The 18,534-nt window shown below is 45.2% G+C and overlaps 1 protein-coding gene across 1 annotated transcript; it reads left to right on the top strand.

Moving 5' to 3' along the window:
- The first annotated feature begins 2,619 nt into the window (after nucleotides 1-2,619).
- Nucleotides 2,620-11,233, top strand: HPX (hemopexin). The gene is made up of 10 exons (XM_054580582.1): nucleotides 2,620-2,775; nucleotides 2,926-2,990; nucleotides 3,094-3,165; nucleotides 3,344-3,465; nucleotides 5,094-5,247; nucleotides 5,930-6,142; nucleotides 6,440-6,571; nucleotides 10,375-10,505; nucleotides 10,586-10,748; nucleotides 10,890-11,233. Exons 1-10 carry the CDS (start codon nucleotides 2,693-2,695, stop codon nucleotides 11,147-11,149), a joined length of 1,395 nt encoding a protein of 464 aa, XP_054436557.1. The 5' UTR covers nucleotides 2,620-2,692; the 3' UTR covers nucleotides 11,150-11,233.
- Nucleotides 11,234-18,534: the final 7,301 nt, after the last annotated feature.

The following is an 18,534-nucleotide window of genomic DNA, read 5'->3' as shown; positions in this document are numbered from 1 at the left end:
GAGAGCCAGTTTCAGGCAGGAAAAACTGCGCGCTGGCCTCTGGTTGAAGGGTGGGTGTGCACTGATCCCTGTACCCTCCAGGGGGCGCTCAGGCCCAGGTTGAAGATCACTGTCTTCCGCTCGTCACAGAGCTGGGAAGGACTCCAGGACAAGAATAAATGCCACCTCAAGTGAGAAGAGAAGCAAGGCCAGCTGGATCTTGGATCCTCTGAGAAGAGTTGCCTTGTGCCCTGTGAGCAGCACCAGATGGACAACATATCCACAACCTAGGTTTCCGAATGGATAGTCCTCTGCCTCTCAGCTCCTACTCAGAACTTGAACTTCATTCAGCCTGAGCTGCCTGCTATGCAGAAGACTCTGCTGGCCTACTCCTGGGGTGGGGAGGAAGGCTCCTATTATGGTACCTGAGCCATCTTCGGGTAGACAAGCAAATTGGGAAACAGCAAAAAGAGGCCATAAAGCCCTCTTCTGGGACAGTCCAGGGGTGCTGTGAGAGAACCAGAGCTGTGTGGGGGAAAAGGGGCCACGCTGAAAACCCATCACCCAGTGTGTGTGCTGTCTCTCCCTTGAAGAGCTGTGCCAGGCCAGAGGGGAGGCCACATCCCTGTACCAGCCTATCTGAGCAGGACCCTGACACAATGACTACTGAAGACCCTTGCTATGGGCTTTCTCTTCTGGGGGGTGTTAGTGACTCAGTGTGAAAGCTCCCATCACCAGCAAGCTCAGTGAAATCTGTAGGACACACAGACATAGTTCTGGATCTAAAAACAGTTGTTGAGGGGGTTGCTGATGCAAGGTGCTCAGGAGTGAGAATCCCAGGATAGTTCTATAAGATCTTAGAGGCTGAGAGGGAAAGAGGAGGTGAGGGGGAGCCTGGGAGTAACGGTTTCCAGAGCCCAGTGCCCAGCAGCTGGGCTGGGGCAGGTCCAGGCAGGGACACCCTGGAGAGGGGAGAAGGAGGTTGTCAGGCATCTGCTGGAGGAGCTGTGGCATTGCCCATGCTGCCAAGGGCTTGGGGAGTTGAGCTTTGCCCACTAAACATTGAAGAGTAATGATGTTAACAAGGCATGTTGTCTTTTGTAAGTCAGGAGAGCAATTGAGCCTGATGGCAGAGGCCTGGTGGTATGTTGTTCCATAGGTCCCAGAAATCTTTGTTTCTCTATTGGGAGGAGGCTTTGCAGAGAACAAAAGGGATCTGAGACCTTTGCTAACATTCTACAGGGGTATGTCAGGTTCATGGAGCCACCTAAGAGGGATCGTGACCCTTTTGGCAGTGCTAGTGAAATAGGGGTCCTGGAACCAGTCAGCCTGGCCCATAGCTGACTCTGCTTATATTTATCTTCAGCCTCAGCAGGGACTCTCAGATGAAAATGGGGCAGGCTTTGAAAGAGGCCCCAGGGAATACTGAAATAGCAGGTACAAGAGATCGCAGGTGAGTTCCTAGGATAGAGGAAGAGAGGGATGTTGTGCCCTGTGACCAGCACCAGGGTAGCCAACATATCCACAGGAAAGAGGAACAAAACCATGCGATGAAGGGCAGTGATGGGGGGACCTATGACACCTCAATCCAATATACATCCCATCATAACACACCCTCACACCCTAATATTCCCCTTACCGTATGACGAAATCGTCAGAAATTTGGCTACAACTAGTCAGTACTTGAAATCCATTTTTCATTCAACAAATATAATTGAGAACCTATTATGTGCCACATACTATTTGTGGTGGAGAGAATGCCATAGTAAACAAATAGGTAGACAGATGAAATAATTTCAAGTTTTATTAAGTGACATGAAGGAAACAAACAGGTTTGAAATGGCTGGATAGAGTAGTCATGAAAGGCATCATTGAGAAGATAACATTTCAGCAAGAATCAGCTCTAAATATTGTGAAACCCATTACAGTTCTATTTATTCTGTGTTAGGTAAATAAAGCACTTTTCCCCTAATGTGGAAACTACCAAGAAAGACTAATTACTAACAGTGCTTTCTGGAAGACAGACACCTCTTCCTGTCTCATTACTGTCAACTCTTCCCTCCCAGGTGATTTTTGCAAAGCTCTTTGCCAGTAGAGGTGGGATCAAGGGTGCAACTCGGACACGAATGGTGAAATTTTACTGACTCATCAAGGGCAAAGCTGAAGAGCTTGGGAATGCCCCAGAAGGGACCTTAGTGGAACTTGGAAATAGCTGTTCTTTAAGTCTTTCTAAGTATGTTTGTATGCGTTTGGTTACGAAATATACATAAATATCGGTGTCTTTAGTTGTCTTGGAGCTCAGTACACAAAAATCTTAGTGTCCTCCTCTTTTCTTCTCCCTCGTTGTAGAAGTAAATCCAACCACAGAGAGGTGATCATCAATCAATCTACCCACTTCCTTGATATTATGGGCAACCAGATCCATCACCAGGTTGATGAGGGTCACTGAGGGGCATCAGTGGCATGGGCTAGTCACTGCTCGAAAGTCAATGATGGGGGCTGGGGCCTCCTGCTGGGAAGAGGAGTTAGTCTTGTACTCAGATTTCCATCAAGACCCTGACCTTATTTACACTGATGTAATCAGCCAATATTGGCCAAATCCTGAGTCAGCTCATTCCCAGCAGGCTTGCAGGTGGGGGTGGTGCTGTTGCCACCTCTATAAAGGGAGTTCAGCCAGGTGACCAGAGCTGTCCTGTGGCCTCTCCAGCTCAGCATGGCTCGGGCACCAGGGGTACCAGTTGCACTGGGATTGTTGGGCCTCTGCTGGTCTCTGGCCATTGCCCACCCTGTTCCTTCGTGAGTAAAGCTGATGCTGGGGAAGGAGGACTGGAGTCTTGTCTAAAGTGGGATAGAGCCAGTTTTTAGGCCTGGGCAAGTGTGGGGTCAGGAGCTAAGGAAGACAGATTGGGCCCATTGGACCCAGACATCTCTCTGTCCTCTCTCTAGGACTGGTGCCTCTGGGAATGGAACTTCAGGTGGGCACAGGATGAAGCTGAACCCAGATGCACTTGGTGAGGCCCTGACTCCCTGAGTATGTCTACTCACCTGGCTATGTCTCTGCATTTTATCATCTGACCAGTCTTTTACTTTGTCATCTCCCCACCTCCACCTCAGAACTCTGCTCAGATGACGTGAGCTTTGATGCTACTACTATGGGTAGCTATGGGAGGATGCTGTCTTTTAAAGGTAGGAGAGGTGGGGGTTGGTGCATGTGGGACCTCAGACTTGAACTCCTTCACCAAAAGTGTATCATATATCTGTGGGAAATCCAAGAGTTATCTGAGAGTATCGCCCACAGCTTCTCTGTAACTATCTCAGTAGGACAAGACTTCGTTCCCAGTCTCTCAGTGATTGTGTTTTTCAGGGGAGTATGTGTGGAAAGGTTTCAATTGGACCCGGGAGTTGATCTCCGAGACACAGAAGGATTTTACCAAGTCCGTGGATGCTGCCTTTCGCCTTGGTCATGACGATGTTTTCCTGATTAAGGTACTGTTAGGTCAAGGTCAGGGCTGGACCAGAAAGTGCTGGAATCCACACAAGAGCCTCTCCCCCAAATGGCCCTGGCATGAAGCCCTTACCAATAAGTTCCAGGTTTCCTTCCCTGGTGCCATGTGTGCCTGAAAAAGCTCAGGCTCAGGGAGTGTGTGCATGTGAGCCTGGCAGGCACAGTACCCAATGGCTATTTTTCAGTCTTAATGTTCATCTAGACCTCTTTGTCACTCCTCACGCTGTTGGCCATCCTTTCCTTTGTACCATTTTCTTCCCTTGGTTTCCATGATCCCGCATCAGGTCCTCTTCATATGGTGGCCAGGTTGTTAACAACACAATGGCACCTGGACCACAGGGTGAGTGAAGGATGAAATCCAGCCTACTGTGCTCACCAAGTTACATGCCCTTGCCCTGGCTCTGTCTGCTCAGAGGAAAAAACACCTTCTCCTAATTTGCACAAGGGCACTGTGACGTTGGGATGGCCCTCACTGCCAACTTTGTTTCCCTTCTGCCTCTTTTCCTGCTCTTTCTCAGAGTTCTTATCCTTGGCTGTCCCTGAGTGTTCCATAGGCATCCATCGCAACCCTTCCATACACCCTCCCTAAGTGATCTCCATCATTTTCATGGCTCCGAGGTCTTTCTTTGTCATGGACACCAGAGCTGGATGTCTCCCTGGAGCTCCAGACATCTCTTTCCAATTTCCAGGCAGACACTTTTGACTTAGATATCCCATAGGCACTTCAAATTCAGCATCCCGAAAACTGCACTTAGTATCTTTCTTACAAATCGACCCTCTTCCAGTGTTTCCTATTTCAGTAAATGGCACCACCATGTGCCGGTTCCTGTAAGCAAGGTGCACCTGTATCTGGAGATCTGGCCCTCGGTTGTCTTTTCAGGTTTATTGCCCATCCCTGCCACATTCACTTTGCCAGCTACATGACATTGCATGTAGTTCTCTGAGCATGTTCTGTGTATGCTGCTCCCTCTGCTGGAGACACCTTTTCTATACTTGTCCACCTGGTAAATTCCTGCCCAGTTTTCAGTTCTTGAGCCAAATACTTCCTCCTCTGTGAAGCTTTCCAGAAATTCTCTAGGTAGATTAAGCACTCTGCCTATATTCCCAATGTACACCACATGCTCCCACCTCAGTGGCTACAAGGCTAGGGTCGTAGGATCCTTTCTGCTTTTGTACAGTGAAGTCCTTGAAGTCAGGGACAGAGCCTTGCTGTCCCTTTATCCCCTATAGTTGGTATATAGTTGTAATTCTTAAATTAATAAATGCATGAATAAATAGATAATTGAATGTATAAATGGATGAATGACTGCAGGATCACTATTTTTGGATGTGTTTGCTAACATTAATGGTGTTGCAAGTAAGTATGCCATGGGAGGGTCCATTGCATATAGGCAGATATGTGTGTTACAGTAGTAGTGATGGGATTTACACAAACTGAGGGTATACATTTGTGTAAGAGGACAGCACGTTGTTGTCCACAGATGGACTAAGAGTGTGTAGGTTGCAAGAGGGTATTATATAAATGCAACAGGTCAAAGATGTTGTGTATAAATGTAGGATGGCAGTATGTCGAAGAGCATAGTTAAAAACAGAGTGCTTTTGTATGCAGGGAGACAAAGTCTGGGTGTACCCTCCTGAGAAGAAAGAGAAAGAATATCCAAAGTTGCTACAAGATGAATTTCCTGGAATCCCATCCCCAGTGGATGCAGCTGTGGAATGTCACCGTGGAGAATGCAAAGATGAGGGCATCCTCTTCTTTCAAGGTCAGTCCAGGTTGCAATAAGAGAGACTGGAGTTATGGTGCGTTGGTGGTGATAGAGGTAGTGGGAGGAATTGTGGTGGTGGTGAAGTCACTATATGGCTCCCCAAGAGAGGAATGAAATAGGCCAGTTATCATCTAAAAGTCAAGTAGAGGAAGGAGAGAAAATTATCCTGGGGACGGTAACTGGGTATAATTCTGCTAAAGTTCCCCATGACCCTTAGGACTAATCTATGTTTCCTAGTCTTACATACAAGATTCTCCATGACCAAGTCCCTACTAACCCACCAGCTTTGACTCTCATCATTTCCTTACCTTAAATATGAAGCTCCGGAAACTCTATACTGTTCCCTGTTCACCCAATTTCCTTCATGCTTCAGACTTTCCTCTATCTGAGGCTCTGTCTCCCCATCTTGTCTGCCTTTGAACCTCCTGCTTCAGATTTTAGTTTAAGTATTACCTTCTCTGGGAAGTTTTTTTCTGGCTCTTCCCACACCCTTTGCTGAGCTGATCACATGCACTTGGCTGCTAAATTTTATTGTACGATCACTCCCTTCAACTGTTTTTCTGCTGGGCTACAAGCTCCATGTGGCCAGGGCAGAACCTGGTCCATCCTGGAGCCCAGTGCAAGCACAGGGAGGAAACAGGCTAGACTCAACAAATGCTTGTTGATTGATTGGACAAAGGTAACCACATATGGTTCTGGGACTTGGCTACAAAAACCAAAAAGAAGCGTGACTGGCCAGCTGTTGGGAACTGCTCCTCTGCCTTTCGATGGATCGGCCGCTACTACTGCTTCCGGGGTAACCAATTCCTGCGCTTTGACCCTGTCACGGGAGAGGTACTTCCTAGGTACCCTCTGGATATCCGAGACTACTTCATTCCCTGCCCTGGCAGAGGTAAGAAAACCCCAGCCCCTGGGACTCACTGGAATCCATCCATACACCCCAGCTCTCACCTTCCTCTGTGGTGTAAGACCCTGACCCTTGCCCTAGCCACATTTCTATTTTGGCTCTTCCCATTTGGAAAGTCTACACCCTACTAATTCCATATGGTAGAAGCCTCATATGATGGAACTCTATGCCCCACTAACCCCAGCCATTCTTCCACCTCAGATCTCATTATGACCTCTGGCCTCTGTCTTTGTTCCCCTTTGTCTATTTCCCCCACCCCCACCCCCACCCCACCAACCTCAGGTCATGGACACAGGAATATGACAGGCCATGGGAATGGAACCCACTCTGGATATGGGAATATGCGCTGTAGCCCAAATCTAGTCTTGTCTGCACTCCTGTCTGACAAACATGGTGCCACCTATGTCTTCAGTGGTAAGAGATACCCTAAAAAGCCCCTACCTCTGCCCTCCATATACCTCCCATCTCTTTCACAATCTACCATCTCTGATATATTTCCCCTTTTTCATCACTGCGTCCCTTATTTTGTCCCTTAGTTCCCATCCTTAGCATGCCCTTTTTTCCATTCTCCTTCTTCTCCGATGCATATTGTTCAACTTGTCTCTCGTTGCCCAGGCCTCTAATTCTGCCTCCCAAGACCATCTGCGTCCAGGTCTGTGCCCTGTCTGGACCTATTTGGGTCCCTATGATTGCTCATATTACCTTTGTTCTTGCATGTTTTGCTGGGTCCTGTAGCTCCCCCTGAGCTTATCCTCAGGAGCCCCATCTATTTCCAGGTGCTTGGCTCCTATGTCCAGGCCTCTGGGAACAGTATTACCTGGGTATGAGATATTTCTCGTACCAAAAACCAGCCAAGAACTGCTGGATCCCTTAGACCTTTAGGAGATAGCTTCATTAGCCAGAGGTTTCTTCTCTGCATAACCAGTGGAGACGCCTCTCTTCAGACTTGTGGCAATAATTGGTAAAAAGCTATCTAATGATACCTTGGGATGCTCTAGCATTAGGCAGTTAATGACAAGTGTTTATTCACACTTGAGAACAGCTCCACGAGGCAGAGTGAACAGCCACATTGCACTCATCTTAAGTCATATGTATGATCTCTGATAACATAGAGTAGGGGAAATCCTTTTTTACATCTGATCAGATATAACTACTAAGCTATAATGAAAAATACACAGTCACAAGGAGAGCATATTCCCACGACAGGAATACATGCCATAAGGAGAGCATACATCCGTAATGAAACACCTGCAGTGAAAATATAGACCTATACTGAGAATATATGCCATAGTAAAAACACGTAAGTATCAGGAGAACATGAAGCTATGGTGAGAGCACGGGACCATAGGGAGGACACTCACGGAGGGAGAGAGCGAGAGAATGAGAGGGGGAGAGAGAGAGAGATTGAGAAAACAAGGTCATAGGCACCACACAAAGATATAGTGAGAACACCAGCCATGGAGAGACCATAGAACCTCAAGGCCAAGTGGCCATGAAATGAATACAGCTCAACTTCTAAATCAAAAGTATTAGGTATGTTCCATGGCATGGAGAGAACACCGTTATGTTAAGAATACCCAGCTGAGGGAGAACTCACTATCTTGGTGAAAGTACCAGTGTGACTCAACTAACCTGCACAGGGCTGGCCCTCTCCTCTCTCTAATAAATCTTTCCCTTTTCTCTGCCTCATAGCTTCTTGTCTATTGTTTCTCCTTTTCCACAGCTTTGGCTTGCACACAGACCATCATGTCTTCTCCACCTTTTCTCTATTCATGATCTTTCAGTCTCAGATCCAACTGATAACTGCCTCAGTTGCTCACTTTTTCTTAGTTAGATTTCCAGAGAGGGAAATATTTTTTATTTCAACACATTAAAGTGGTTGCTGCTCAGCCTATGATTGCTGGATCAGGGGCTCATCCCTTATTCTCCTGAACAAAGAGCAGCATGGCTCTGGCTCTCAAAATAAGGGCTGTGAGCAGGATAGTTTCAGCAGAAGGGGAGGGTGGATACGACATGAACAATAAACAGCTATAAAAATAACTTTTAGCTACTACAACAACACCAGCAAACATGTACCAAGAGCCTGACAGGCACTGTGAATTGTTCTAGACTCTGTAATACAGTAATCAGCATGGCAGAAAAGATATCTGCCCTCAGAGAGCCTGCTGGGGGGACAGAACATTAAGATGGAGAAGGAGAGAGAATACTGTTAAGTAGTATTAATAGCTGAGAAGCATTCTGGGAACATCAGAATGTTCCTTATGTCCAACTACCATTTAGACCTCGTATAAATAAATTTAAAAGTCATTGATATTTTAAAATATAAAATTGTATCCAAAAAACGCCGTTAAGAAAATAAGACAGGATAATGGGATAGAGGTGAGGAGAACAATAGTCCTCTTCTCTGAAGTGATGATCTTTTTTGAGCTGAGATTTTAGTAATAAAACAGAGGAAAAGCATTTTAGGCAGGATAGACAGCAAATACTTTGAGGAATTAGGAAAGGAGGCCAGTGTGGCTAGGCTGGAGCATAGTGAAGGAGCAGGTTAGTGGCTTGAAAACTGATAGATTACTTAAGCTTGGTAAGGATTTTCAAGTGTAAAAGAAAGCCAGAAGGTTCTTGAGCAGTGCTGTGATATGTTATGATTTATTTTTTTAAAGATCATTCTGGCTTCTTGTGAAATATAAGTCAGAGATAAAATTGTGTAAGCAGAGGATCCAGCTGGTAGTTCCTGCAGTTGTGCGGATTACAGGTAATGACAGCTTGGATTAGAATAACAGCAACAGGAGTGATGGAAGTAAACATAATATATTTTTTGGGTCAAGCTGGCAGCATTAACTAATGAATTGGATATCATGTAGGAGTGGGGAAGGGAAAAGAGAGATTTCAAGAATGGCAGTGGGTGGCTAGGTGGTTCCTTTTTCTAAAATTGAGAAAGACAAAAAAAATAAAAAATAAAGTAATAAAATAAAATTGGGAAAGACTAGGGAAGGAATAAGTGTCCGTGTGTTTGGTGGGATAGCAATCAGTTTAGACATATTAGGTTTCTGATGCCTAGTGGTCCCAAATGGACAGGTTAGGCAGGCATTTGAGCCTGACACGCAAAGGAGAGGTCCTTCAGAGATGAAGAGAACAGACTGAAAGTCATCAGCATGTAGATGGTATTTATAAAGTCCTGGACTGGGTAAAATCACTAAGAGGGTGAGTAGAGAGAAGAGACCCAAGTTAGGGGATTCCAATATTAGACATCAGGCTGAAGAGAAGGATAGTCAAAAAGATAAGAACATGCCTGCCCTTGGTGGTGTGGCTCAGTGGATTGAGTGCTGGCCTGTAAACCAAAGGGTTACCAGTGGATTCCCAGTCTAGGGCTCATGCCTGGGTTGTCGGCCAGGTCCCCAGTAGGGAGTGCATGAAAGGCAACCACACATTGATATTTTTCTCCCTCTCATTCTCCCTCCCTTCTTCTCTCGAAAAATAAATAAATAAAATCTTTTTTTTTTTTAAAGAGGTAAGAACATGGGAGAGTCTGGTAGAGTCTGGTATTACAGGAGCCAGGATTCAAAAAAGATATTTAAATAAGGGAGTTGTGAGCAGTCAAATGTTGCTGAGAGGTAGAGTAAGATAGAAAGTGGGTAATGGGACCAGTAGATTGAGCAACCTGGAGGATACTGGTGCCCTTGAAAAGAACAGTTTCGAGGGAGGAGGGTAACAGAAGTGTAAGTGAAGTGGGTTGAGAAAGAAAAGGTAAGTGGGAGCTTAGACAAGTACTGCTCTAGCTACTCCCTCATTCTCCTGCCTCCACCCTCTCACCAGGGATTAGAGAGTACAGCCAGAGTGAGAGTACCCAATGGAAGCTTGCTGTGGTGCTTTCCTTTTAACTTCTGGCCACTCTCTCTCGTTGTCTATAACATCTCTTCAAATGGACATCCAAGATGCATAGGGAGCCCCCAACAAGCCTCATAACACTAGCCTTCCCAGGCAACTTGGTCACTTCTTCATTCTTGCCCTTCTGTCAGGCCCCTGCTGACTCCAGTTCCAATCAGGTCACAGTGCCCAACTTGGCTGATCAAGTCCTTCTCTACTTCCTTGTATATGTCTTCTTCCCTCTTGGCCTCTGAATACATTCCCTCCTTCCTCTCAGGACTCACCCCTACATCTGTCCATGTCTCTCTACTGCCTGGCATTTTACCACTAGATGTGCCTCTGATACCCCACAGGGTCCCACTACTGGCGTTTGGACACCAGCAGGGATGGGTGGCATAGCTGGCCTATTGTCCATAAGTGGCCCAAGGGTCCTTCAACAGTGGATGCTGCCTTTTCCTGGGATGAGAAAATCTATCTGGTCCAGGTATGTGTTGGGAGAGAGGCTTGAGGAAAAGACTGGGAGAATATCCAGCTCTATGCTGATTAATGTCTTTTGTCCTCCAGGGCACTCAGGTATATATCTTCCTAACAACGGGAGGCTATACCCTAGTAGATGGTTATCCAAAACGGTTGGAAAAGGAAATAGGGAGCCCTCAGGGGATCAGCCTTGAGGCTGTGGATGCAGCCTTTCTCTGTCCTGGATCTTCTCGACTCCACATCATGGCAGGTGAGGGGCATCTGAATGCCAAGGGATTGTGGCTTGTGCTACTACTTTTCCATAGCATATATCCCCATACGGACCTGAGAAGGGTTAAGTCAGGATCCCCATGATATGGAAGCCATGTTATATCTGGTGTGTTCTTCCCAGGGCGGAAGCTGTGGTGGCTGGACCTGAAGTTAGGAGCTCAAGCCAAATGGACAGAGCTTCCTTGGCCCCATGAGAAGGTTGACGGGGCCCTGTGCGTGGAAAAGTCCCTTGGCCCCAATTCATGTTCTGCCAATGGCTCCGGCTTGTACCTCATCCATGGCCCCAATTTGTACTGCTACAGTAACGTGGAAGAACTGAGTGCAGCCAAGGCCCTTCCCCAGCCCCAGAGAATGAACAGCCTCCTGGGCTGCACCCACTGACAGGGCTTCTGATGTGAGTCTGTCCCAGACCCTTCTCCTTATTTTCCTTACAATAAAACCAGAGGGATTCTTGCCTTGAATCAAGGGGCCTGGTTGTGGAACAGTCTCATTTATTTCTTTGAATTGAGAAGATAATAACATTTCTTTTGAGGCTCTCTAGCTCAAATAAGGTATGGGAAGCAAGGGAAGGGAGGGCTGAAGGACACACCTCATTTCTGCCCAGGTGATCTCAAGCCCAGATCCTAAAGTGACTTCTTCTGGACTATCTACACACAGAAGGAAACAGAGGACGAAAAATAGGAAAAGGAACTGCTGTGTTTACACAGCAAGTAAGAGGCAGAGAAGGAACTCTGACCCAGCCTGCTAATAACTGACCACAGGTTAGCCCCAAGACATCAGGAAAATAGGGCTGGGGGCAGCTATTCAGTGCCAAGTGGATTGGCTCAGAGTTGCCATGTGAGGGCCATGGAGGTACCAGGGAGTTCAGGCAGCGCTATCCCAGAAGGTGAGGCTTTGGTTGCCATGAGTTAGGAATAACAAGAGGAATGGAGTTGAGGTGGAGAAACACAAGCAAGCTGGGGAGAGGTGAGAAGGAATGATTCAGAAACCTGGCACCATGAAACACATTTGCAGGACACTGCCCCGGATGGTCCTGCTGGCTACCCTTTGACATCCGCGAATGTGGGCCTAGATGGTGCAGTGTTTTGGTGGAGGTTGCAGTTTTTGGTTCTTTTCTGGACATAAGTGGACCATGGCTTTAGGCTCCAAAGCCTAAACTGTGGTTCGATTTGTTTTAGACAAAAAAGATAGCCTCAGACTTTAGCAGGGGGCCCTTACTCTTAGCTTCCATATCCTAGCCTCAGTGACCTCGTTCATAAAATGGGTATTACACTACCCATCTCCCAATGACAATGAATATGAACTCAAACCCAACCCTTGGATTCTCTCAGAAAGGGGCACTGAAAGTAGACCCATACAATGGCACTTGGCCTCATCTGATTTACTGTCAGCCCCTCATAGCTTGTGGCCCCTTGCTTTGTGGGGCTTTTGTGGGTAGAATGGGATACTGCACTGGGAGGTCAGGCCATAAAGTGCCTCCTGACAGGCGCCAGGCTCCTCAACCAGCCTTGATGACTGGGGTAGGAGGAAGGGGTGGCAGGGGATGAAACTAAATCTCTGAGGTTTTATCCAGGATCTACACACCAAAAGACTGAGGGTTTGATCCTCGGTCAGAGCATATGTGGGAAATGACTGATCACTATTTCTCTCTTACATTGATCTCACTCTTTCTCTCTCTCAAATCACTGGGCATATCTTTGGGTGAGGATTAAAAATATAAATAAATAAAATCTCTGTGGCCAAGGCTAGGAATAAAGATTAGGGGCCAGACACCAGGGCTATGGGGTCTACTTCTAGGAAGTATCTTGAACTTTCCCCTTCATCCCTTACGGTGGCTGGATGGTTCTCCTCATTGGGTTGGCTCTCCCCCCTTCAGTCTAAGGGGTGAAGACAAGGCCAGAGCCTCTTGTCTGGGTCTTATTCAGCCCAAGTGGTACATCTGGGGCCATGGCTGCAGCATGCCATGGTGCCTGGATGTACCTAGACAGTGATCCAGCAACTGTGGTATCCAAGGTTAACTTCCTCCTCTCAAGGAAAGAACTAAGTCTCCTCTTTCTTCTCTTCTCCCACCTGCTATGTTGCAAAGGAAGCCTCTAGCCTGTCTCCAAGGAACTCCCAGAAAAAGGTTCAAGTTTTGCTTCTTTCATCAACTCACTTAGCACCTCCCATGTGCAGAGTGTCAGGCAATGGAGTAACAAGAGGAATTGGACAATGCCTGCTTTCAAGAATCTGCCACTTGATCACAGTCAGGAGGGGACATCAGATAATTGCAGTAAATTGACCTAGACATTAAGAAGGAAGGTTAGCTCTGGCAGGGTAACTAAGTTGGTTGTAGCATCATCCCTTACACCAAAAAGTTAAGGGTTCGATCCCCAGTCGAGACGTGTGTGGGAGGTTACTGATCGCTGTTTCTCTCTTACATTGATGTTTCTCTCTCTCTCTCTCTCTCTCTCTCTCTCTTCCTCTCCCCCCCTCACCTCCCTCCCAAATCAATGGACATATCCTTGGGTGAGGATAAAATAAATAAATAAATAAAATCTCTTATTTATTTATTTGACTAATCTTTAAAAAATAAAAATAAAAAGGAAGACTATATATTCAAAGGAGAGCAGAGCCAGCAATACATGGGGTGGAGAGTGGGTTAGAAAAGGTCTCATATGTAACACTTGAGCTGAATTTTAAAAGATGAGTAGAATGTATGTAGTTCTTTTAGCAAATATGTATTCTACCATGCCAGGGAGCATTACAGGCAAAGGACGTAACATAAGCAAAGAAAAACCATGGGAGAAGAGATAGACAGGGAACCACAACTACTCAGCAGGGCTGAGCACAGAGGATGAGTGACAGCCGGTAGGAGCAGACTGGAGAAGGAGGCAGCGGCTTCTCAGCTCATGGAAGGGGGATCCATGTAGGCTAGGAGGCATGGATTTTGTCTGTCTGTGGGGCAGTGGAGACATACTGAGGGATTTTAGACAAGGGTGATAAGATTCCTTTGACTGTTGCAGAGTGGATAATGGGTGAAAGCAGACTACAGTGAATGTGAGGAGACCACTGAGGAGGTAGATCACAGAGATTTTATTTAACCTCACCCAAGGATATGAACATTGATTTAGTAGTGCATGTGGTAACTTATAAAGGTCTGGACACTGGGTGGAAATGGAGATAAAGAGAAGTGAGCAGATTAAAAGAATATTGAGAAGACATAGTCTGTAGGACTTGCTGATGGATTGGATAGGAGTGTGAAGGAGAGTGAGGAATCTCACCTCCAAACTTCTCCATGACCTCTTTCCCTTTCATCATTGTGTCTCTTCTTCCCAAGAGAACTTTCCATGGTGTCCTTTTGAATTCACACTCCATGGTAATAAGCTTCTCTAAATTCTTTACACACTTTGTGATTAATATGCTTTTCTACCTCTTTATCTTCAGCTTTAATTAAGAGCAGGCAAAGCCCCCTCTCCCTTTCCCTATGGCTGTCTCAATGGATGGGAAGCAGTATCAGCACTGGCATAACTCAACACACGTCTGTACCGTTTCTCTTCCTTTCTGTGCAGGTAAAACGCCTCCTCCTCCGGCATCATGCAGGTGAGCCACACCAGGGTTTTGGCCATCATCTGACAATGTTTTGACTCTGTCCTCTCAATTGCTGACGTCCCCACATCAACCACCCAATTATTATGGCCCAATTCCGACCCTAGCTCTCACTCACAATTGCTCTACCTGTGAAAAATTCCTTAAATTCCAACATCCCACTTGTGACCGCAACCTTTTACCCTTCTGCCTCCCTCACTCTCCTGCTTTTTGACCTTAGAGATGTTTGATCCCTTTATTATCTCCCAGTCCTTCATTCCCTAAAAGCCATTGTCTTTCCTACCCAATTTGAACATCAAAGTCAATCATCTGAATAACTTTCTTAATACTTTTATTTCTCTGTCCCCTTTAAATTCTATTTAATCTAGCCATAGAAAAACACAAAAACCAACTTCAGGTGAAAGAAACAGTGAGAATTTTAGAGTCAGACATGTCTGACATACAATCCCAGCTTGGCCACTTACTAACTTTATTTATAGGTTTGAGGAAAAAAATTTAACCTGACTCTTGTGTGTGCTGTATGTGTGTGTATGCAAAATAGGAGTGTGTATTGCATCACTGTTCAGAAATCACTGTGGATAGTTCAAGTAGAGAAGGACTGAATGGAAAGAATTTGTTACAAAGTTATGGGGAGGTCTGGAGAAGCATGAGGGTGAAAACAGGGCTACCCAGAGACCTCTAATCTTAACTGAGAGAAACAAAAGGAGGAAAAGCTATGACCCTAAGACCAAGGAGCTGGAATCTACAAACCTGCCCTAGCTGCTGATGTGGCTGGAGTTTGTATTGCTGATGCTGCTGGAACCACCCCCACTTTTGCCACAGCAGAAGCTGATGGTGCCAGAGGCACTGCCACAAGCAGAAGGACTTCTCTCTTTTTCCATTTTCCTTGTGTGAAGGTCTTATTGGTAGAACCTAACTGTAACAAAGCAATAAAGGAATCTCAGAAATGTTTTCAGATTTCTAGTTCTGTTAGTATAGAGGGGACTATAGAAGTATGGGTGAGTACCAACAGGCAATATCTGTCACATATATTCATCATCACTTTTGGTAGCAAGTGATAAATCCCAGTTCAAAGTGGTGTAAACAGAAGAGGAAATTTAATGACTTATGTGACTTCAGGCAGAGGTTAAAGGGATACTGTCAGGCATCTGTCTCTCTCCATCCCTTAGCTCTGGTTCATTCTCAGGCAGACTCATTGTTCCTGGTGGCAAGACGTCTACCAGGCTTACATTCTCCCAGCACCTCTAGTTGCAGGAAAATTCCTGGATCTGATTTTCACTGGCTCAGGTTTAGTCATGTGCCTATCTCTAAATTGATCACTTTGATCTAATCATGGGTTAGGAGCCCAACATTGAAGTGTGCTGTGGAACTTGGGTGATTCTTTTTTTGAATGAAATAGACTTAGGGTGGGAAGGGGATGTGCTTCAAAGAAAATCAAGGTGCTGTTACCGATAAGAGGAGGGAATGGATGTTGCACAGATAACAGTAACAAAGGCAACAGCAACATGTTCATGAAAGGATAATACTTATCTTGTAAGGTTTTTCTTGTCCTCTATCCAACCCTCCTTCCGTTCCTCAGGTTGACAAAATATTGACATCACTAGGCATGCAATATCTCAACCTCTTGTCTGCTTGCACTTTATTGATTATCTACACATTTGTCCTCACCTCTATCTTTTTATCTTATAAACTTAGTGTCCAGTTCTTCTCATGCTTATTCTTCAAATGCCACTCTTCTCCTTGTCTCCAGGATCTCACTCCATCTCTTACCTTCTTTTTTCTTTACTTTCAAATTCATATTCTCTACTGATATCTTTTTGTAGTGTATACCCATGTCAAAGTCTATACTATATTTTTTAAAAAGTTGAACCAGAATCTTTAACTGCCTATCACTTTTCAGCTACTGTCTATTCTTCTAAATTTCTCTAAATGGAGTTCTGCACTTACTTATTCTACTTCTTCATTTCCATTTGCTCCACTCACTGCATTGTGGTTTCTGCCTTCATTTTCTGCTGATATAGATCTCATCATGGGTTTCCATGACCTTCATGTCACCAAATTCAAAGGATACTTTTTGCCTTGACCTCATTGGAAATCTTTGCTGCATTTGATGCTGTTGACCACTTCTTCCTCCTTGAAATTTTTTCCTCCCTTGGATTTCTTCCATGACTACTTTCTCCTGATTCTCCTCTTACTCTGTTTCTTCTCAGCTTTCTTCTTGGCCTTCTTTTCCTCTGCTGGTTCCCCAAATGCTGGCATTCCCAGAGTTTAGCCCTCAACACTTTTCTCTCCCTATATGCTCTTCCTGGAAACATATTAGAATAGTGCTGTTGAAGGAGAGTGTAAAAGAAGTCCTTGCAAGACCTAGCACCTGACTTATGAATCCCACTCTACATAATATGTGGGAAGATTTTATTCCTTACAGATTTTCCAAATGATAATGACCACCCAGAAGAGAGAGGGTTTATTAGATCAACTATAAAATATTACAATATCCAAGCAATGCTTATATGTAATGATAGAAAAGGCTATCATTGTTCTATTAAGTGTCCTTGGTGCTAAGAGAGACAAAAGCTCTATCCTTCTGTATGTAGGTGACCTGGGTGCCAGCTGCCTGGTGATACCCAAAGTCAGCGCTCTTATTAAGTGATTCTGGATAGATTTGCTTCTAATTTAAGTTTTTCTTGATAGGTCCAACATAATACTTTTAATAGATTGCTGCTTGGGACCCACATTGGTTAGAGCCACACACAGCATCTGAAGGGGATCATAGACTACTGTTTGCTCCTAAGCCATGGAGAGCATTAGATAGGGGAAGAGATACAATAGTGAAAGTATGGATGAAAGGCACAGGTTGAATCCTCATTGATCACGAAGCTTTGTAGACCAAGGAGCAGATCAGGGATTCAGGAAGACTGTGTGTGGACCGACTGCACAGTGTGTGAGCTGCACATGTTCCTTTTTGCATCTTAGGTAATTAGATGCCTCTCCCCACCCTCACCATACTACCTGTGTGCCTCTGGTTACCTGAAAACATTTCCCTGGATACTGCAGTGCTCCTGCCCAATGGGACTGGGGAGACAAGCATTCTAGTGGGCTGTTTGTAAACTGATGATATTTCTGGATTTTTTTAAATCCTCATTGAGGACATACTTATTGATTTGAGAGAGAGGAGAAGGGAGGGAGAAAAACAGCAATGCAAGAAGGAAACACTGATTGGTTGCCCTTCATACACGCCCCAACTGGGGGACTGAATCCGCAACATAGGCATGTGCCCCAGCCAGGAATTGAACCCACAACCTTTTGGTTTGTGGGATGATGCCCAACCAACTGAGCCGCACTGACCAGGGCTGGATTTCTTTTTTAATTGCTCAAGCAGAAATCTGGAAGTCGTCCTGTCCTTCATACTTCCATAGCTGATCAATCTATTGATCATTAATATCTGTCAATTCTACCTCTTGTTTATTAAACCTATGCAATTTTCTCCATCCCTATTCCTACAACTATAGTCATCTCCCATCCAGACAAATCAATTGCTTCCCAACTGGTCCCCACTCTGCCAATTTTGCTCTCTTCCTATCTATTATCCACTTTAAAGTGATTTTCTAAAATGCAAGGACAAACATGCTACTCCCTGCCTCAAATCCTTTGATGTTTTTCCATTGCCCTTAAAATAAAGTCCAAAACCTGTAGCATACCATACGAGGTTTCCAGCTCATCTTATCCCATTCTTCTCCACTATCATCCACACTGGCCTTCTTGTGCTTCTCCTTTGACTTAGGATAACTTTATCTTCTCCTGTCTGACCTCTATCTCCTTCACCCCCTTCCCCTCACGTAAGTGTCACTTTCTTATGAAAAGCCTTCACAAGCCTTTCCAGGCCAAATTTAGTTCACTCACATGGCATCACGTACACCTCCTCCAACATACTCATCACATTTCTGATCACATATTTAATGTCTCCTTCTCATTATTTTAGCTTCGAAAGGGTAAGGACTGAATTTTCTTTCTTTATGTGTTCCCAGCACCAAGGACAGTGCTCCCACATTAATAACTATTTGTTGAAAGAGGATGAATGAATGAGGACAGCTTTCTTCTTCTGGGTAACCTTAACTCATCTCTCAAGGACCCAGGTCAGGGGTTATATCCTCCAGCTTGGGTTAGAGTCAAATCTAATT

Source organism: Pteronotus mesoamericanus, unplaced genomic scaffold (genome assembly GCF_021234165.1).
Source record: "Pteronotus mesoamericanus isolate MK-2021 breed Mesoamerican mustached bat unplaced genomic scaffold, CSHL_Meso_final contig_591, whole genome shotgun sequence".
Classification (NCBI taxonomy): Eukaryota; Metazoa; Chordata; class Mammalia; order Chiroptera; family Mormoopidae; genus Pteronotus; species Pteronotus mesoamericanus.
The sequence above is the reverse complement of the archived record's forward strand: the minus strand, read 5'-3'. Positions and strand labels throughout refer to the sequence as shown.

Bases quoted from the DNA above. Each gene is read 5' to 3' on its own strand.
- HPX (XM_054580582.1), top strand. From the start codon at position 2,693: ATGGCTCGGGCACCAGGGGTACCAGTTGCACTGGGATTGTTGGGCCTC. The intron at 3,466-5,093 runs GTACTGTTAGGT...TTTTGTATGCAG, and splicing joins ACGATGTTTTCCTGATTAAG to GGAGACAAAGTCTGGGTGTA. The intron at 10,506-10,585 runs GTATGTGTTGGG...TTTGTCCTCCAG, and splicing joins AGAAAATCTATCTGGTCCAG to GGCACTCAGGTATATATCTT.